We start from the raw sequence: 20,490 nt of genomic DNA, 5'->3' as shown, positions 1-20,490 counted from the left end.
ACCAGCATCATGAAGTTCTTACTCCTGAGCTGACCCATCCCCTCTAACCGACACTCCCAACAATCCATGAAGGGAAGAATAAAGTTATGCATTGTGGAGGCTGATAAACAAAACTTGTAGCAGACTTAGAGTTGCCATGTGTCCTCTTTTTCCAGGACATGTCCTCTTTTTGATGGATGTGTAAAATGAGAGTCATCGTAGTGATCCATAGTTAAAAGTAGTAGTCGGCAAATGTGCCCTCTTTTTTTGCTTTTCAAAATATGGCAACAAGCCTGTAGTAAAATCTTGTCTTTGTTACAAAGAAGGTTATAAATTCAAAGATTAATTCTGATACGAGAAAAGCACCAAACCACATCGAATTTATTTGAAAGAGGCAGGGCTTGAACTGATAGGTGGACCTTAGGGGGACATTGCAGAAGGAAAATAGCAGCCATTTCTCAGGGTGGCTTATAGATCTGTCAGTAGGCTATCTTTATATAGTTCTTTTATAGGGACGAAAGAATCCCTCTGACAGATGTTGAAGGCAAGGATGAGGTGGACCAGGGCCCTGAGGATTTGTCCCCAGCTTGACTCCTGTCAAGCTGTCTCTCTGACGAGGATGTTTTTTCCTCTGGTTGTGAGCTTACCATCCTCAGGGGGCTGAGCAGCTTTCATCATTGCCTGCTTTTGAAGGGGAACTTGTTGGAAGCGTGCCCAGCAAAAACTGCAAGTAAGGGTAGGTTGAAATGTCACAAAGTGCAGCAGGCAGCAAGCGTCACACTTTAACCTCACAAAACCCGCCCAAAGATACTCGGGTCATAATAAGGGCTCAAAAGCACTTCCTTAGATCGCAGCAGGAAGAGTTTCAGAAGTGCAGCTGCTGTGTGATCGCCTAGAGTTAGTGGTGGGATTCAGCAATATTATTTTTAATTATATGGGGAAATGTTGAATTGAGCATGATGGCAGGGATTGGGAAACCCCCAGATGTTGTTTGCTGTGTTTGGAGACGTGATGGGAGGTGGAGACAAAAGAACATCTGAATGGCCAGAGGTTTGCCAGCCCTGCAACGTAGGAAACTTAGAGCAAGTGGGGAGGAGGATAGCTGGACTTCTACTCTGAGCATTTTTGAAAATGGAACTGTCCAATGAACATGGCTTGGTGTGTTTGCATTAACATTCAGCTTCCTAAGTGATGGAGTAACAGCTTCTCGCTATTTAACTCTGCATTGACCATTTGTTTTAAACACATTGAACTGAACTTTGGCATTTGTGGGAATGTTCTTCAAAAGAAATGTTTACAATCTGTAAAAGGTTGTTGTTTATTTGAAAATCAAGCTGTTCTAATCCTCCACAAAGGTTGTATTATATATCCTACTCTGTAGGCTCCAGGTAATTGGTTAAAAAAAAAAACACTTCCTTCCACTTCAGGCAATTCTGCCATCCTTTATCCCATTCCTTTAACAGAAAATCAAAGTTATACCTCAGATCCCAAACAAAAATCCATTCCAGTGCCATTCACAACATGAAACTATCCAGCCCCTAAAGCCTGGAGAACTTCTTCGTTCAACTGCCCCATCCTGTGTATCCATTTTTCAGAATCCAGATGCTTTATCCTTCCACAATTGTGTTCCTTGCTAAAGTAAGTAGCCTCATCTCATGAGGTTCCCCAAATGACTCTCCATGTGGCTGGTACACCAGAAGCTATTTCATGCCTTTTAAGTACAAAGTGTGACTGGTTTTAAATTGGCAAGATCCACTTGTCAGTTGCGAATGGGACACATACATTAAAGTGACTGAATTTCCCTACAAAATCAATAACAGTTAGGCTCTTGCTTCTGAGCACACTGCAAAGAGTCTCTCTTTTGTGCAGGTGAGGTCTGCATGCTTCTTTCTGCTTCTACCTAGTCTGTTATGCCAACATACCATTGTAGCAGCTTGGAAGGAATAAATAAAAGAAATAGCACCATCTGTTGTCAGAATATTAGAACTTCAAGACTATGATTTTTCTCCCTCTGCTTTGAAATGCTAGAACTTGGACAACATGTTGTGTTGAGTTTCCAGTAGTTGTTGTTGTTTTTTTAACCCAGTCTTTCAAATTAACCTATATATTTGTCCCAAGAAATATTTTTTAAGCATGTTTCTGATTTGTTTAATAATTTCTCTGTTTTCCTCAGAATATTGCCTTATGGATGTTTAGCAACAGCAGATCATTCTGGCTTAATTGAGGTTGTTTCTACTTCTGAGACAATTGCAGACATTCAGCTAAATAGTAGTAACGTTGCTGCCGCTGCTGCATTCAACAAAGATGCTCTCTTAAATTGGCTTAAAGAATACAATTCCGGGTAAGCTGTTTTTTTTTTTTTTACAATGTTGGATTTTTCATAAAACATTGACATCTCACAGTTCACACAAATGAACTTTACAGTGCATTAGAGGCGAGCTATCATAATTTGCATGTTGGTGGTGGGATCTAACTGTTAGCACAGGCCTTGAGTACTTCCTCCAAGAAGCATATTGCGAAACAAGATATTTAACAGAAGCCATAAACTAATGCAAGTTAGTGAATGGAATTAAATTCAGCTGAACAAGATTACTAAGGGTGATTTAACTCATAAAAATTAAAGCTGGAAACATACACACCCCTCTCTCTGCCTTTCTTCTTTTTCTTTTCTGCTAATTAAAAAGCAGCACCTCTCTGGCATGATCTCCCAGGAAAATAAATCCCAAAAGATCCTCATTGTGTTAGGCTGTGTGGGACTCCCGACTTCCACCCTTGTGGAACTTTTCAAAGCATCCAGAATTCCATGTTGGAATCTGGTCTATCAGGCATAAAGGATGCTCTGATCTTTCATGACATCCAGGGAGGGAGGGAGTGATCATTTCCACCTGTATAGTGTTAACTTAAAATTGTAATAAAAAACAACATTCTTCAGTAATGCTCCCCTTTAGAAATTCCTCCCCTCACCCATCCCTTTTATTAAATGGATGGCTTTGTTTATTCTTCTTGGGATTCAGTTTCAGTCAAAAGCAAGAGAGTAGTAGCCATGGTCCTGTTCACTAGGTCTATTTTGCTTTCCTTTATTTTAGTCACAGTTAACAGACACAAGGCACAGATGCCATATATATTGCAGTTGGGTTTTGGGGTGCACCTGAACTTCCCCTCCCTTTTCTTTCCCTGCTCACCCTCCCACATGCCTCCTAAATCAGCCCTCTGGAACAGATTTGGAGAGAGTGTGGGAAACAGAGAGGGTTGGAAGCTCTATGGCATGAATGGAAATCCTAGCACCAACAGAACCCAGAGCAATGGATACCACCCATAGTTTCCAAAAAGATTGGCCACTGATGCTTTAAGTGTCTCCTGTCACCGTTCCTTCCAGTGTCCTTGCTTAAAGCTACAGTCAGTCTTTTCAAACCAGGCAGTCATTCAGATCCTGAGATCCAGTTTAACTGATCCTCAGCACTGTGTTTCTGAGTAGAGTTTTGAAAGTTGCAGGCAATAATTGTGAGAGGCGTGTTCCATGTTGCCAGCAAGGTGCTTGATGCGTTAACGTTGCCAAACAACAAAAATACTGCCTGTTCGTTTTATGTTTTCACAGTAAATCTCATAAAGGACAAGCGTAGCTCTCTACAGTGTTCCTTCTGTGAATTAAATGTGCACAGCAATTTCACATATTAGAAGGCCCCCATACAAACACAGCTCACAATGTTTCATTATCTGGTTATATTCAAAGAGACTTTAAGGTAGATTTTGTGTTTGCCTTCTATCTAGGAAGATCCTTTCCTCATGCTGTGCAAGGGGCAATTCAGTAAACACCGATTTCTCTTCAATTTTAAGCAGCATAGATTTGTATAAAATGCATTAATATACTAATAAAATCCATTTTTTTTCTTTTCAATTCAGAGATGATTTGGATCGAGCCATTGAGACATTTACTCTATCTTGCGCTGGCTACTGTGTAGCTACTTACGTGCTGGGCATAGGAGACAGACATAGTGACAATATTATGGTCAGGAAGAATGGCCAGGTAAGGTCATGGTAGGCAAACAACGCAGTACATGATCTTCTTGGGGAAATGTTTTGCTTGGATCCTAGTGTATTATATTGATTTTATTTATATCCCACTCTTTGTCCCTCCTATAAATAAAACTGCTAGCACATTTGCAAAGCTAAGCTGGGTCCAGTATGGTTTCGTATTGGATGGAGGACCACATGTTGGAATTTCTGCACTGCAGGGGGTTGGACTTGATAATAGTAGTAGTAGTAGTAGTAATAATAATAATAATAATAATAATAATAATAATAATAATAATAATAAATAATTTTTTATTTATATCCTGCCCTCCCCGGCCGAAGCCGGGCTCAGAGCGGCTAACAGGTAAAATTAGCACAGTGTACATAAAATCGCACAGTCCATTGATCAAAATACATTCTAGAATCAATTCAGAATCAAATTTGATGACCCTCAGGGTCCCTTCCAACTCTACAATTCTATGATCTTACAGTTCATCACAAGCAAATCACACAAGTGGGTCTCATTAAATTAAAAACAATACAGAAATCAGTAAAGCAATAAAATCCGAATTGCTTCAGTTGCTTCTTATGAAAATATCACATAATTTGCTTATCTCAACCGCCATCTGCACCAGAGGCATCGGAGGAAGACAGGGGTTTTCAGCTGGTGCCAAAAGCTGAACTATCAGCCACACATTGGAGGGGAAGAGCATTACACAGCTGGGCCCTATCCCAAACTAAAGCACGTGGGGCTTCACTCAGTGATGGAACAACAATGCTCCTTTCAAAGCGTAATACCCTTCTAAATCATGTACCATTCTATAAATACTAAGAACCACTTTCTACATGGTGTTTTCCTACACAGGTATTAAATGTATAAAATAACTTCGTATTTGGGGACTATGAAACCTGCTCTGTTTTGCATTTCATTAATATGTAACGGTGGCTTATGCCTAGGGCCGTTTTAAAAATTAGAGCAACAGAATTATGAAATTATTGGTTTATTCACTAACTTCTCTTCCTATTCCTTATCGCAGCTCTTCCACATAGATTTTGGCCATATTCTTGGAAACTTCAAATCCAAATTTGGAATTAAAAGGGAGCGAGTGCCTTTCATCCTTACCTATGATTTTATACATGTCATTCAGCAGGGGAAAACTGGAAACACTGAAAAATTTGGCCGGTGAGTCCTAAATTCTCAAAATAATTTCCTAAGATATCATAGTAGACCACAAAATGAAATTATCAAACAGTAAAATAAAAAGAAAGTCATATTAATGAACAAAATCACACAATATAATCTCAGTGTTGAAACAGATTTTTTTTAAGCAATTCATTAATTTCAATGGGTCTGCTCTGAGTAAAATTTAGTGGACTACCACCTATACATTCACATAGCTTATCTCTTTTCCCTTGTAAATTCTTTCTGTTTCTCTGTCATAATATGATGTACACACACTCTCATTTGACAGCTGGTACAAAGGGATGCACATCTTTTGCCACTGTAGAGCAAAAGGTGAGAATGGTAAGCTTCATTGGCTGCTAGAAATTGGTTGGCTACCAGGCCCCACCCAGAAATTGTGGAATCTTTGAGTTGTATCCAGTGGTGCACATGTGGAGCAACAAACTTCCCATGTTCATGCTCATGCAACAAACTTCCTATTATTCTCTCCTGCACACCACCCAAACCTGCTCTGGAGGGTCTACAACCATTTGTAGGAGATTTTGAGTTAGTGCAGGGGACTGCAGAGGAAAGAACAGGAATATCCCATTGCACAAATGGAATCTGTTACACAAGTAGAAAGACAGCGTTATATACAACCCCTTGGCAATGCACTTAGAATTATAGAGTTGCAAGGGACCACAACCCCCTGCAACACTGAAATCACAGCTTATTTGTGTTTGCATGAAAGTTTTCTTTCTTTCTTTCTTTCTCCTTGTTGGAAATAAACAAAAATTCCTGTTATTTTTGTAAACCTCCCTGGGAAATATAATTGAAGGATGGTATAAAAGCACTTAGAAGGAATACATAACACTCCCATTGTATCGAGTCTAATTTCTTAATCTTCCTATTAGTAGGCTCAAAAAGCTAGGCATAGTAAACACACTGGAGAATTTAATTTTGGAAGACATATTAAGGTACAAACGCACTCAGAAATGTGTGGAATTAAGTGTAAGAAATAATATCTTTGAAATATGTATTCCTATCACTAGGGAGCAGTTCAGACATGTTTGCTTCCAGTAACAACATATTCACAATAGTGTCCAGTTTTCTGATCCTCCTTCATGGAATCACCCCGGCATGACTTTCCCTAAACTAAATAACAGTTTCTGCTACAGTCAAGTCTATCTTGGAGGGCCTTTACATTGCTGATGCACCATAATCCATCGCAACCCTTTGCAAATCTTGCAAACTAGTTAACCTGGTACTTTCATGTGAGCTGCAATATGTGTGAATCCCTCTCTCCCTCCATCCATCCCTCCCTCTCCCCCTCCCTCTCCCTCCTGCATGCCATAGAACAATGCCCCACAAACCATACAGTCACCACCTGTTCCTTGGCTACATTAATTTGCCTTGACGCTGCAGTACAAATTACTATATTTGGCTTCCTTCTAGCAACTGGAGTTGTGCTGCTCTTGTATTTTCTGTTGCTACGCAGGAGGAAAAACAAGTGATTTGCAAGGGATCCCTTTTTTCACCTAAAGAGGGAACAGCCCTTAGTTTGTCCACATCGATTTGCAAAGAGTTGCAAGATGGGTGCAGGTGATGGGTTAGCAAATTCAGTTACCTCAGATGACAGCAATGAGTCAATCCTGTTCAAACAAATGTCTCTTGAACCAGATCAGGCTGCCTGGGGTCTGGCCTACTTTTTGTTGCCCTGCTTTACAGTGTGTGTTTGTTTGTGCATGTTAAAGGTTCCGCCAATGTTGTGAAGAAGCGTACTTGATTCTGCGAAAACATGGAAACCTATTTATCACTCTCTTTGCACTGATGTTAACAGCTGGGCTTCCAGAGTTAACCTCTGTTAAAGACATCCAGTATCTAAAGGTAAAACTCTGATAGGCACCTTAGGTGATATTTGTGCTTTTTCCTAATCATCTTCAAAGTTTGTTCACTGTTGTGGTCTTCCTCATATGCTGTGAACATAAAAAGCTGAGATCATTGGTCCCTCTAGTCTAGTTCTGTCTACTTCAAAGGACAGTAGTTGTCCAAGACCTCAAACAACATTGTTTGTTTTCTTTTATCTGAATACTAGATAAGTCTATACTACATAGCAGAGGTTTTCAACCTTTTTGAGTCCACGGCTCCCTTCACCAACTACATTCTTTCTGTGGCACCCCTGTGGGTCTTAGGAGCCCCGTTATGTCATCCCTTGCCTGCAGAGCTCACAGCCCCCCACTCCTTCCTTGTGGAGGGTTCCCTCAGCCTCTTTTCTTCTCCCCTCTCCTTGGGAGTCCTCTGGGCAGCCACAGCTGCTGCCCCTGATCTCTGAGCTGCCCCCCCCCGCCCCAAAGAGAGGCGCCTTCTCACGCTGCCCCACAGGGGCCTGGGAAGCACCCCATGCCCAGCCCCAGAGGCACCACTTTCCTGCAGAGCTTGTAGCTAGGGCTGCTGCAACAAACAGCTGTGCAAGCCTATGGGAGGCAGAGATACGAGAGGGCATTAGAGGAGAGAAGGAAAGAGGGGCAGAGACCAGTGTTGCCCGTGGCAACCTAGGGTGCCACACCGCACTGGTTGAAAACCATTGCTATTTAGTCCTCAAATTGGACAGCTTTATTTTTGTGTCAGACTGGAGAAACAATACTGTTCACAGAGTATAAGAAGCACATTCTTACTGTGTGCAGCAAAACAGTAAAGTAATGAAATCTCAAGGGTTGGGTATTCAAGGCAAATAGCAATCTTCTTAATACTACTTTTTGTTCTTAGGACTCCCTTGCCTTAGGAAAGAATGATGAAGAGGCACTAAAGCAATTTAAGCAGAAATTTGACGAGGCGCTCAGAGAAAGCTGGACTACTAAAGTGAACTGGATGGCACACACGGTCCGGAAGGATTACCGATCCTAGATGGTTCATGAATTTGCACTAAGCTTAATGTTACCCTGACAATAAAGTATTAAAAGGGAAACAACAGACCTTTTCTCAAAACAGGACCCAAGGAAATTGCCTGAACAATTCCTGATTTTATTTTGCACTCTGCTTTGGAATGCTTCAACAAGATTCGGGATTTTGTAACATTAGCAGATTCCTCAATCGCTTCTGCTGACTTTGCACGCTGAAAGCTACTACTAAGCTTTTATATTATTATTATTATTTTGATACACTGAGAAGCTGTAAATATTTGAGATTTTTTATGTTTGGACAGTGTTCTCTAACTTGGTCTACATGGGTAGAGACTTTTTGAAGATCTGATTGCTAAACGGCATCAGAGATGTTTCAGATTTCTTTAATTCTGCTGCAACTGAAGATTGTTGTATGTATATATACTATTTTTTTCTGGCACAAAAGTATTTGTTCTGCTGTAAATAACTGCCAGACCATTCATTGTACAGCAGGGTGCTGCTTTGTTGTCTTGAACTACTGCCAGAAGAAGAGAGGTTTCTACATTTAATAATGAAAAAAATATATTTAAAGAGACCATTTTGCCCAAGTGCTCTGTGTTGATATAAATGTATTGGAATGTATGTAGAGCATATATGTTTGGGACAACCTTTTGCTCTTGGAAATTCCACCTCAACGTTTACTGCCTTTTTGAATTGTATTGAACGTTCAGCGAAGGCCTGCAACATCTAAGCTTTTGAAGACACTTCAACAAAGAGTTTGTCACTGGAAAACCAGCAGGCCACCCATAACAACTATATTATCTGCACACATTTGTGTAAATCACAAAACGGAAAGCATTATGCATCATAGTCAGGTTTTGTATATGCAGCTCAAACTAAGGGAAATGTATGTTCAAAACCAAGAGATTGGGATTTTAAAAAATGCTATATTATACCATTTTTAAACAGTACTCCAGAAGGGAGTCAGACCTGTTCTTTACTACTTAAATGCCTGCAGCACTGTTTGTTTTGTCAAGGAAGTTTGTGTTTTGCCTAAGTTGATACATGGGAGAAACTGGATTTATTTTAATTTATCCAATGAGGTACCATACTTAAAGGTGCTTATAACAGAAGAGTAATTCAAGTTAAAAGTGCAATAGGAACTGCTTGTTTAAAGATGTAAACATAAAATGTTTTGAAACAGTGGCGAGGTGGACTTCTAACTACTGCTTACTCGCCAAAGAACACTGGTAGTTCTTAACTTTGGTGATGATTGATTGATTGAATGAATGAAAGTAATTATATATAAAGTTGTCTTTGAATCAGAACAATGATTTTAAATAGGAATTGCATTAAAGTCTATTTTACTTTGTCAAATGTGTTTGTGTTTCTCTAAAGTATACTATATTCAGTTGGATAGAGTTCTGTGTTAATATTAAGCTGCAATCCAGTTGGGGATTTGCAATTTGTGAATATGCTAAGAGGCCAAAGCTTAATGAGGAATATGTCATAAATGTGAAATTACAATAATCATGCACAAGTGTGTGACCATACACACAGTAACACTGAGAAGCTTTCAGTTACTCTTTCCATGATTAAAATTTCATTTATTTCAGTATTGTCATTTACTATACTATATCATCAATCTGGAATCCAGCTGCTTAATTATTCCCATGTTTGTGTTTCAATGGAAGATCCAGGTTGTATTCTGGTGCCTATGATAGTGAAACATCCCATCTAAGTGGCATGAATCTATCTATCTATCTTCCACCTTTTCTCCAAGCATGGTGCACATGGTTCTCAATTTTATCCTCACTAATAACCCAAAGAGATATTATGTTGAGAGAGTGTGTGTGGCTACACCTAGGTCACTTTGTGAGTGGATATTTGAACCCTGGCTTCAGCACTCTAACCACTACGCAACACATACCCTGTGCATCAGATATAGTACTTTTCAGGCAGATTGGACAGTTTCAGTTTTATATGTAATTCTAAGAGGTGCACCTCACACCAGGTGTGCCTAACCTGTGGCTCTCCAGCTGTTGCTGGACTCCCAAATGCATGACCATTTGTCACGGGTGATGGGAGTATGTAGTCTAGAAAGGTTAACCATCCCCTGCCCTATACTCTTCAGATTTGATTTTGGTGGTGAGGCCCAGCTCCATTTTTCCTGCTAGTAATTTCTCTGTGTTTACATCCTTTTGGCATAAAAATTTCAAGCCTTCTATTACTCCTCCAAGAATCAGCCTTGCCAAATCTCCAACGGGATAAAGGGTCCCCCTTTTTATAGATGCCATTTATATGTGGCACTATGTTCTCTCCCCCCCCCCCCCGCCTCCCACTTTTTTCATGCATTGTTTTTATACCTGTTGAGGCTGTTGGAAGAGTGTTGTGATTTTTCTTTGCAATAGAAACCAATGAAAAACAAATGAATACCTAATTGCTTTTCATTTATAATTTATTCACTTGAATTCCCATTAGTTTTTCTAACAAACAAGTGGGGCTCAATCATTTAGTTTTTCATTAGTTGTTCAAATGAATGCGCTTCCCTTTTGCATTAGTACACCTGTGATCACAGTTTTCTTCTGAATCCTGTCCCTTGTTTACCTTTCAAGCCAATGATAACCCTTACACTGCAGCGCCTCCAAAGAACTGTGAGTGAAAGAGAAACGGACGCTAGCACTGTGTGCAAACCCTTGCAAGAGTTGTGCATCAGTTCTTGTGCTTTTGCTGGCTGAAGATGTCACACAAGAACATTTTTGCATTCAGTTCCTCTGTTGCCATGCAGCACTTTAGCATGAGGTATAAAACAGTTCTGCTACAGGTGGAAAGGCATTGCTGGGATCCATTTCACATAAGGGAGTCATTACCATGATCATTTACAGAAAGGTAACGCCCTTCTGTTCTGCTGCAGCCCCACTCCCACCTTCACTGGAGCCAAGACCCGTGTGTCTTGAGGGGCAGCTGGGGGGGGGGGAGAAACGAGGAAGGCTGGGAATCACCAGTTCCTGAAGAGACCATCAATAGAAAGATCCACCACCACCTCCTTTCCTGAGGAATCTTCACATAGACCTGTGGGTTCCTGAGGGAAGATGGAAGTGAGGAAGCCTAGGCCCACGGAGCTTGTGGCATCTGCTCCTGAAGTTAGTCTGATAACATCTATTACCATTTGTGTTGCGGTTCTAAGTTAAGAGAGAGTGCTGTTGATCTGAATGCATATCCTAGTAAGAAGTTGAACATACGACATGCTGGCCTGAAGAAGGCGTAGCTAGCAGATCTGAGGTGCCTGATGATCATCTGCCTCAGAATCAGGCACCTTATGGATACAATTATTTACTATGGGCAGAAAATTTGGCAACAAGCTTAGCCTTGCTCTCTTTGTTACCAGCCATATCTCCAGCTGAGATACTTGTAATAATAATTAAGGCCATAATTTCCATCCTTTTTCGGCCACTTGCACATCTAGCAGGCTACTCAGTTTTTCCCTGGCCCGTAGACCTTAATCCCATCATTGACAATTAGCTGGTATTCTCAGAAACAGATCAAATGCCAATTTACTTGACAGGTCACATCTCATGTTATTTCAGAAAGTAGGCGATACCCCAGTATGATAGTGCCCTAGATTGTACAGAAGGAATTCATAGTGCAAAGTTTTCTGGTGCCAGCGCTATAGCAGCTCCAAGAGACACAATGCTGAAATGGAAAGAATGTACATCCCTGGCCTGCCAACATTACCAAAGCAGTCCAGGAAAGGAGACATGCTGCTGTGGTTTCTGTGCTGTTGAGGTAATGTTGGAAGATACTGTTAAGGACTTTGGCTGCCTTTACTCTTGGATGGCTCTCCTATGCCTCTGCCAGTCCCAATAATTTGCTTCTTCAATGTGTGACTGGAAATGGCTTCAAATCAGAGAATCTGATCTCATTGTAGTTCTGTGTTCAAACCCCACTCAGTATGGGAATGGTTCAGAATGCAAGTGACACCCGGGGAAACTTGTTTATTATTCTGCATGTAAAAGTTGTTACGGATTGGAGGAGGGATGTGTGTAGGTCTGGATATTAGAGAGGGGTTGGGCTTGAGATAACCCTGTTGTCATGGTCAGACCATTTTCTGTGGAGCTTTAATCTGAAAGAGTCAACTGCTCCCTGCAGAGGAAGGAGGATGAATTAAGATGGCCTGCTCACAGAGATTTATAGCAGCTGATGGTGAAATGAAGGGGTAGCTGGAGGCTTTTTTAACATTAAATACTTAGGTGAAGAAGGGATCCTTCCATCACTATCCTATTCCTCATAACACCTTTAGGCTATGGAATACAGCTTGTGAATACATCCTAGGACTAGCCCATCTCCTTAATGGTACAGTTTAGGTATGTGTTGCTTAAAGAAAAATGCAGATATTTCTTCTCCCTCTACCAGCTATTATGGATGATGCCGATTAGCAGCTGTTATCTATGATAACTGTGTGGATCCTCCAAGCTGACAGACTCTGGGTGAAAACAGACCAGTTTACCACATGGCTAAGTTGGGAGTTTGCCTGCTGCTTACATGGGCGTTAAAATGTGCTAAAAGGAAAACAGATGACCTTGGCTGGCTTTGTGTTTGCTGTGGTTGTCATTGCTCCACCCCTAGTTACTGACTTGTTCTATTGCTATGGAGTGAAGAGACATTTCTCTCCATGCCTTGCTGCAGTGTTTTATCACTACTTGCTGGTTCTCTGCCTTGGGAAGCTGATGGTTAATACATTCTCACACTGAAAAGTAGATGCATAGTGATAACAGTGTTGTTTCAAAGAGGTCAATAGAATATTCCCACCTGTTTGGAGTTGATCTCAGGAATTACCTTTTTTTTTTAAGGTTGTGCTGCCGTTTAGCTCATGGCACCCATTACTGTGTGTAATTTCACAGTTAATTCTCACACACCCTCCCAACTCTTCATTGCAGAACACACAGCGATAACAATACCTTCCATGATCACAGAATCTCTCAAACAATAATGATCTGACCATCTTACTATGGGATAGATCAAGATTCCACCCTTAGGCTTTTGTTCCCCTCTACCCATTGTCTTCCAGTAAGAAACTGCCGCTTTTCTTAGCCTGCTGTGGTGAAAGTCAGAGATGTATTTGAAAAAGAACTCCTCTGAAAACACAGCGAATATTTTGGAGAACTGCCAAAAGCCCAACAGATATTTAACTATTTCAGAATATATAAACACTTCTAGGAACAGAAATCTGAAATGCTGAAAAACATGGAGAAAAAGCAAAGAACGCGATGTTTCTTTAAAAGTAGCTCTTGCTGGGACATCGTAGCCCAGGAGAATAGTTCCCCACTTTGATATCACCTGCTATGGGTTATTAATACAAACAAGCCCTTTTCAAACATTCTTCCCTCACATGAATACAATTGCATGAGGGGAAGTTAAGGCACATTTATTGGCTCTGTCCCACCTACAGCATTCTCTGCACCCCATCCAAGTGGAGTGGGTAGGGAAGAGCTCTGAAGGGGGGGGGGAATCCTGCTCTAGAGATTTAAATTGTGCCCCATGGTACGGGAAAGAGAGAGAGAGCGCAAGGATGCAGAGCCAGGTTGACCAAACACAACTCTAACTTCTGAAAGGGAATACAATCAATTTACCAAGTGGTTAATGTGGGAGTCTCTTGCCACTTCATAAGGAGCCCAGGCTTTAGCAAACAGTAGGTTGTTGGTGGTGGGGGGGGGGAGAGTCACACCCCAGGAAGCTGCCATATACCAGGTCAGACAATGGGTCCATCTAGCTCAGTATTGTTTCCACAGACTGGAAGTTGATCTCCATGGTTTTAGGCAGGGGGTATTGCCAGTCCTGCCTGGGCATAACAAGGATTGAACCTAGAACCTTTTGCATGCAAGGCAAATGCTCTAGCACCAGTAGCCTTTCCTCAGTGCAGACTGTGCAAATCTGTGGTCAAAACCAAACCTTAACATTGGGTAGCTGTTTGCCTAAATTGGATCTATGGCTCCCATGACAAGATGTGAAAGAAAAATAAGGGGGTGGGGGGAAACACACACCAATATGACTAGTGAACTTCCAGAAGCCACTGACCTAAAATGGATCTCTGGACTTACCCAGAAAGGCCATTTTATTTCCAGGTGTCCAGACAATGGCTCCTTATTGTGTGAATCCAGCTGTGGAAAAGCTTGCTGCATTGGCACCTGTAACCACATGAGCAGGCCGATACTTTTGTGTGCTGAGACAGAGTATTTTCTCAGAGTTTGCTCATTTTCTGTTTCACTGTGGCTAGAGATGGCAAGTCTCCACAACGACTCCTGGTTGTCTGGATTCACCCAGACAATGCCCTTGTCTGATGGCTTTTAAGTAGTCCCAGTCTTTCTGTACAACCCACATACACACACTGTTTAAAACTTCAATAAAACTTTAATATACTAGAATACATCAATGAACATTTTTCTGACAACAGGTCCTAGATCAGACAATATATTTTACTGAGCTAGCCTGACTTGCCAAGATCTGCATCAATGCAACCCTATTCTTCTCTTGGCAAAGAAGTGAAATCAATTATGTTTCATGCAGCAGAGGGAATATAGCTTCCTGTGCTTTGTTGGCGATTTCACATACTAACCTTGCACACAGACTCGGCAGTGTGCACACTACTGAGCCATTTGAAAAGAATCGATCTGGCTATTGACTATGCAGGGCAAGGAAATTTCTTCACTTTGTCTCTACAAAGTCAGGATAGAGAGAGTCGCAGTAGAGATTCGGTTTCCAGTGTAGGCAGCTTACAAGACCTGCCATGAGAGAAGGATGGTCCTGCACAGTGCTTACATACATGGTGGTCTTGGGGAAATTCAGAATCCAAGCAGCAGGATGAGTGCCTTCCTCTGTCATAGTGATCTAGCAAACTGTGAGCAATGAAGCTGCTTTCAGTATGTAGCATGTTGCACACCCTGCAGACGACAATTTCGCATTTGGGGCACATTTTCCCAGAGTGAGCCTTCCCCAAGGAACACATCTCCTTCTGGGCTTTCAGCTGCATGGACTCTTTTCTTTGCACACCTCTCTTCTTGTCTTCAAGGTGCCCGTTATTTTCCTGAGGACTAAAAAGCCAAGACAAAATAGTGATCTGAACAGTCAGTGGCAGCTACCATTTTCCAAAGTGTATCAGGGCGAAGGGCCTTCTGGGTAGTGGTGCCCGCCCTGTGGAACGTCCTCCCATCAGATGTCAAGGAAATAAACAACTCTCTGACTTTTAGAAGACATCTGAAGGCAGCCCTGTTTAGGGAAGTTTTTAATGTTTGACAGTTTATTGTGCTTTTAATTCTGTTGGGACTTGGAGATGCCCAGAGTTGCTGGGCATAAATAAATAAATTATTATTATTATTATTATTATCACCACTTTTCACTGCATGTATGATGAATCATAGAATTTTAGAGTTGCATAGCAGAAAGAGGCATCACACTGGTGAACTACCCAAAAAAGGAATGAAACCATTTGAGTATTTTTTTTTTGAAGATTTAAAGGATCTAAACCATAGAGCCTAGGGCTTGCCAATCTGAAGGTCGGTGGTTCGAATCCCCGTGATGGGGTGAGCTCCCGTTGATCAGTCCCTGCTCCTGCCAACCTAGCAGTTCGAAAGCACGTCAAAGTGCAAGTAGATAAATAGGTACCACTCTGGCAGGAAGGTAAACGGTGTTTCTGTGTGCTGCTCTGGTTCGCCAGAAGCGGCTTAGTCATGCTGGCCACATGAACCAGAAGCTGTCTAGGGACAAACACCGACTCCCTCAGCCAGTAAAGCGAAATGAGCACTGCAACCCCAGAGTCAATTGCGACTGGACTTAACAGTCAGGTGTCCCTTTACCTTTACCTTTACCTTTTACCTTCTCAGTCTAATATCCTGCCACCAAAGCAGGAGGGCCCTGGGAGGGATAGACCCTGGGTTTGCCTCGTGGTGACCCAGCAACCTGTGGGAGCTGACAAGTCGCTCAGCCAATCAGGAGAGAGAGAGAGAGGAATTTAAGTTAATAGTCTGCTGGGACTGTCAGAGAGTGCCGTCAGAGATTGTCTATGGGTTAGACAGGAAGCTGGGATTGGAGACAGGGTGGGCAATTGGAATCTCTGACTATCTGAATGGACTGAGATAGGGTTTAGGATTCTAGAAGGGACTGGGTAGTATAAGACAATAACCATCCTAGAAAGAAATTATCTTTCCAAAGACAGCTTTAAAATATGAAGTTAAGTACAATCTTAAATATCTCTGTAAAGAGTGTTTGTATGAAACAAAGTGTTGTGCCTTACAAAAGTAACCAGTAAGCTATACAGTTTAGTTTAGATAAGCCTACCCAGATATCTAGAATGATGTGTTTTTAATTTTTGCTGGTTTAAATTTTGTGAATGTTTTAAATAGTTGTTTTAATAGGTTTTTTTTACCAATAATTCTATTGTTATATTCTTTTTGTAAACCAAGCATATTTTTGTTACAATCAAGCACATTCTGTTTATTCCCCATTATTTCTATATATAATATTCTGGTCCAGAGTTTTCTTACCATTGCTCTTCCTTTGGTGCACAGTGCAAAAATCTACATTTTTCAGATTACACATGAAATGAAACACAGTTGATCATAGTTCATGGGAGGGACAATATGGAAGCAGATGGTTGTAAAATGTTTATGGCTTTAAAGGTAATCAGCAGCACCTTGAACTGCGCCAGTGAAGATGGCAATCTTGACTAGGGTTGCCAGCTGGTCAGCAGAGGGATGGTGGCAGCTCCCCTTGTACCTTTAACAGCACCTTAATAAGCAAACAGCAGATAAACTTACAGCACTTCCAGATGAGCTGCTTATGAAGCAGTCAGCCCAATTTGTTCACAGGGAGATTCAAGGACACTGGCTAGTTAACAAGCATTATTCCAATTTGCTTGCAGGTTAGATGAAGCCGCATCAAAGAAGTAATACCCCCTCCTCTTTCCAGTTCAATTCACCTACGCTTTCCTTATCACAAAACTTCCAGTATTTGGGGGAAATGACTTTATTGTGCAAACCCTCTAACCAGCTGTAATTGTGCAAACTGAATTTGCCAATTAGTAAATGAATCCCACTCAAAAATAGCAACGGTCTGAAAGAACCCCAAGATGTTATTAATTGCTGGTGTCTGCAGAGCAAGCTGCTGCTCAAGGCAATGGAGCCACCTGAAAATATGGTACTGTTTGATCTTGCCGCCCTTTGTCTGTCTCGGCTGCTTAGTTGATCAACCTTCTTTTGCCTTTCATGATTATTCAATGTTCACAATGGCTCCAGTGTCCAATTTTAGTTCAACCCACAGCATTTTTAATTTTCATTAGAAATAAAATATTAAAAAGAGAAACACTTACCTCACATTCCGTGAAGGTCCAGAAAAGAGACTGAGTGTTGAAAGCCTCTTCTTAAAGGGATGCCCATCCTTTTTCCTGCAGTGTTTTGCATCACCGATACCCTCTTCCCTTCTTGACTTCTTGAAACTCCGACCTGTCTCAATGGCAGAGCAGAATGTAAAAGTATGCTCTCTGGTCATCATGTTTGCACATAAGGAACTTACTCCCCAAGGGGGGATGGGATGGCCATAAGTCCAAGTTGCATACTAACCTGCAGGCATCTTTGGAAAGCAGCGTGTCCCGGGCAATGAAAACTCCAGTTTCAGGGAGCCCTAAGAAAGAAGAGATGGCCAGGTGTGCCTACTTCTTAACACAACAAATCAGAAGCAGCAATGGTTGCTAAGTTTAAAATTTGCCTCTCTTCCTTTCCAAATGACCCTTACAGAGCAGTGGTAGAAGCAACGAGAGCTTCCCATGTATGCAAGGCATGGAAAGGAGAATTCAGTTCTTGTAATGAAGCAAGCGCAAAGCCAGAAAGTGAAATGTTGCTCAGGGCACTGCATATAAACAATTTCTTTCTCCTTTTGGTAAATCAACTGATTAGTCTTCATTTCCGCGACGTGTCACTGCAACTCCAAGACAGATCCTTTTGCCTACTCTAATTGCATTAGTCTCTCTGCTCTCCAGTTGATATTTTAGTAATTGTATTTACTTTTGGCTGATGGACTTGCCCCACAGTTTACACTTGCTCTCGGTCTCCGGTAAGTACCTCTGGCTCATCCTGGTAATTCGTCAGATCTGGAAGCATTTCCCAATAATTACTTCTAAGAACAGATAATTAAAACTAATTTTGAAGAGTAGTTGCAAAGTATTCCTATTCCTGCACTAAACTGCAGTCCCAAACTACATACTACATCATACTGACTATTCCTTAATTATAGTCTATTTAAGAAGCTATTGAATTACAGAATTGCATAAGGGGGCCCAGTCTGATAATGAATTTCATAGTCTTATAGGTTTGGGGTCTTTGGGCAGATTCTCTCTCTCTCTCTCTCTCTCTTTCTAACATTAAGAAAGATATTTACCCAAAATCCAGACTGAAATCCCTTTTCAGAAACAGGGGAAGATAGTCCCATTTTCAATTCACCCTAGAGACTTACTAGTCCCATCACTTGCCAAATGTCCAGATTTTACCAGCAGCAATTAAGTCCCACCCCTTTGTGACATCACCTCTGCAAATGAGAGAAAGGCTATATGCTTTCTGACCTGGTGGATCATGAAGAAGAAAAGCCATAGCTCAGTAGCAGAACACATGGATGCCTAAGGGTGCGGGTTCGATCTCCAAGTCGGACCAAGACATATACCTGCCTGAATTCATGAAGAGTTGTTCCCAGTCATTGCAGATACTGAACTAGCTAGATGGACCAGTGGTTTGGCTTGATAAGGTAGCTTCCTATCAGCTATGAATACTACCTCCGATGGCTCAAGACAGAGCAAAGTGAATGAGGCAAAAAGAATTGTGATTGCTCATGGAATCGAAGCTTTCCTCTGTTGGTTTGTTGGTTTGGAGGCACTGCATATGCACTATACCTTTAAAGCACATTCTTTTTCTCAAAGAATTCTGGGAACTGTAGTTTGCTCAGAATTGTAACTTCATGAGGGGTAAATTGCAGTGCTCAGAATTCACCAAGGGAAGGAATGTGATCCAGATGCAGCCAGTGACACCATTCTCTTCCAGTAACAATCTCCTTTTTCATAAGGATAAAATAACTGCTGTAGGCCATCAACTGCATGTTTAAAAACTATAGTCCTATCCACATTTACTAGAGAGTAAATTCATTTAATTCATTGAGACTTACATCTGTGTAAATGTAGACAGGCTTCATATCTTAGTATTAATTATTGAATGTATGATCTTTTATACCTGTGGTGCCTCAATAAAATGTATCTGCATACTCTTATTTATAATTACTATGATTATTTGTTTATTTGTAGTATTTTTTCCTTTCTCTTCAGCAATGAAATGCTTTGTGGGTGGGTGCTCCGTTGGCAGAGCGTGAGAATCTCAGGGCTGTGGGTTTAAGCCCCACGTTGAGAAAAAGGTTCCAGCATTGCAAAGGGTTGGACAAGGTGACCCTAGAGGTCCCGTCCAACTCTACAATTCTATAATTCTAAGATCAATAATACCAAGAGATACTCTAACCACAGGCTTGCAGACTAAAAGACATGACACAAAATGGAAGAGAAAACAAGCAAACTCAGGCATCACTTCCTAAAGCTACATTGTAGCTTATAGTGACTGTTACAGGTATCTGGGGAATTTCTGACTTCTTATAACAGTCTTTTACTATAGAGCTTTGAAACTTTTGGGAATAATATCATTGGGCTTAATCATACTTGGACATTCACCACAGGGAGTCCAGTTCTAAGTGTGCTATTTAAGCACACTGCTTTACTGCAAGTAAAAAAAAATATATTCAGAGAGCCAGTTTCTCTAGGCCTCATTGGAGTAAAGTATGCAGTTTCTGCAAATATTTGTTGGTCAAAGTAAATTCCAAGGCACTTATGCATAGGAGACTGGGTTCCCTGTTCCTTTATTTTTTGGGGATAAAGGGGTTCAGTTGCAGCTTTTCTCATCCCTGCACAATGAGCTACACCTGCCAAAATTCTTTCTTCTTCTATACAACCATTTAAAGGCACAGGAACCTATACTCCTTTGCATCTGGTCACCAGTGATCCAAAACCTGCAATGAGAACATTGCATGAAAGAAGGTATGTTACAACTTAAGATTGACCCTTGAGTTATATATGATAAGAGATGGAGAGGGGGCTTTTATTACTCTTTTTACATTCCTTTCTGTGTAGCTGGAGGAGATGGGTAGCAGTCACTGTGGAATGATGATGATGATGATGATGTCATTATTTGTACTCCTGCCCATTTGACTGGGTTGCCCCAGCCACTCTAGGAGCTTCCAACAAAATATAAAAACACATTAGGAGCAACCAAAAATTAACAAAATTGTGAGCAAGCTTTCAAGTTCTCAATGCAGATGTTAAGCAAAATGGGGGTGGGAGGGATAGAGGAGGAAAGCTCACCTGAGCAAAGCATGGGCGGGGGA

At 41.2% G+C, this 20,490-nt stretch overlaps 2 protein-coding genes across 8 annotated transcripts in view; one reads left to right on the top strand and one right to left on the bottom strand.

Moving 5' to 3' along the window:
* Window positions 1-9,408, top strand: part of PIK3CB (phosphatidylinositol-4,5-bisphosphate 3-kinase catalytic subunit beta) — a 74,981-nt gene extending 65,573 nt beyond the window's left edge. For all 3 annotated transcript variants that reach the window (XM_033150231.1, XM_033150229.1, XM_033150230.1), the window contains exons 20-24: window positions 2,153-2,320; window positions 3,880-4,003; window positions 5,028-5,173; window positions 6,907-7,039; window positions 7,919-9,408. In XM_033150231.1, the coding sequence (XP_033006122.1) occupies window positions 2,153-2,320; window positions 3,880-4,003; window positions 5,028-5,173; window positions 6,907-7,039; window positions 7,919-8,056 (709 nt within the window). In that variant the 3' untranslated portion in view covers window positions 8,057-9,408. The remainder of the gene's footprint in view (window positions 1-2,152; window positions 2,321-3,879; window positions 4,004-5,027; window positions 5,174-6,906; window positions 7,040-7,918) is intronic.
* Window positions 9,409-14,586: 5,178 nt separating this feature from the next.
* Window positions 14,587-18,817, bottom strand: LOC117046327. Of its 5 annotated transcripts, none has more exons than XM_033148125.1 (4): window positions 18,736-18,817; window positions 17,643-17,703; window positions 17,393-17,525; window positions 14,587-15,119 (listed from the first exon to the last, which is right to left on the bottom strand). In XM_033148125.1, exons 2-4 carry the CDS (start codon window positions 17,650-17,652, stop codon window positions 14,753-14,755), a joined length of 510 nt encoding a protein of 169 aa, XP_033004016.1. In that variant the 5' UTR covers window positions 17,653-17,703; window positions 18,736-18,817; the 3' UTR covers window positions 14,587-14,752. The 5 variants fall into 5 exon arrangements, with proteins under 5 accessions (XP_033004016.1, XP_033004017.1, XP_033004014.1 ...); XM_033148126.1 differs by having other exon boundaries at window positions 18,740-18,765; XM_033148123.1 differs by lacking the exon at window positions 18,736-18,817 and adding an exon at window positions 18,638-18,715.
* Window positions 18,818-20,490: the final 1,673 nt, after the last annotated feature.

Source organism: Lacerta agilis, chromosome 5 (genome assembly GCF_009819535.1).
Source record: "Lacerta agilis isolate rLacAgi1 chromosome 5, rLacAgi1.pri, whole genome shotgun sequence".
In the NCBI taxonomy this organism is placed as follows: domain Eukaryota; kingdom Metazoa; phylum Chordata; class Lepidosauria; order Squamata; family Lacertidae; genus Lacerta; species Lacerta agilis.
The sequence above is the reverse complement of the archived record's forward strand: the minus strand, read 5'-3'. Positions and strand labels throughout refer to the sequence as shown.

What these genes read in the sequence shown, in the direction of transcription:
- LOC117046327 (XM_033148122.1), bottom strand. Translation starts at nt 18,507, where the DNA reads ATGGGACTATCTTCCCCTGTTTCTGAAAAGGGATTTCAGTCTGGATTT. An exon ending in CTTTCCAAAGATGCCTGCAG is followed by an intron (nt 17,526 to 17,642) that starts GTTAGTATGCAA and finishes CCATTGAGACAG; the next exon opens with GTCGGAGTTTCAAGAAGTCA. An exon ending in GGACCTTCACGGAATGTGAG is followed by an intron (nt 15,120 to 17,392) that starts GTAAGTGTTTCT and finishes TTGGCTTTTTAG; the next exon opens with TCCTCAGGAAAATAACGGGC.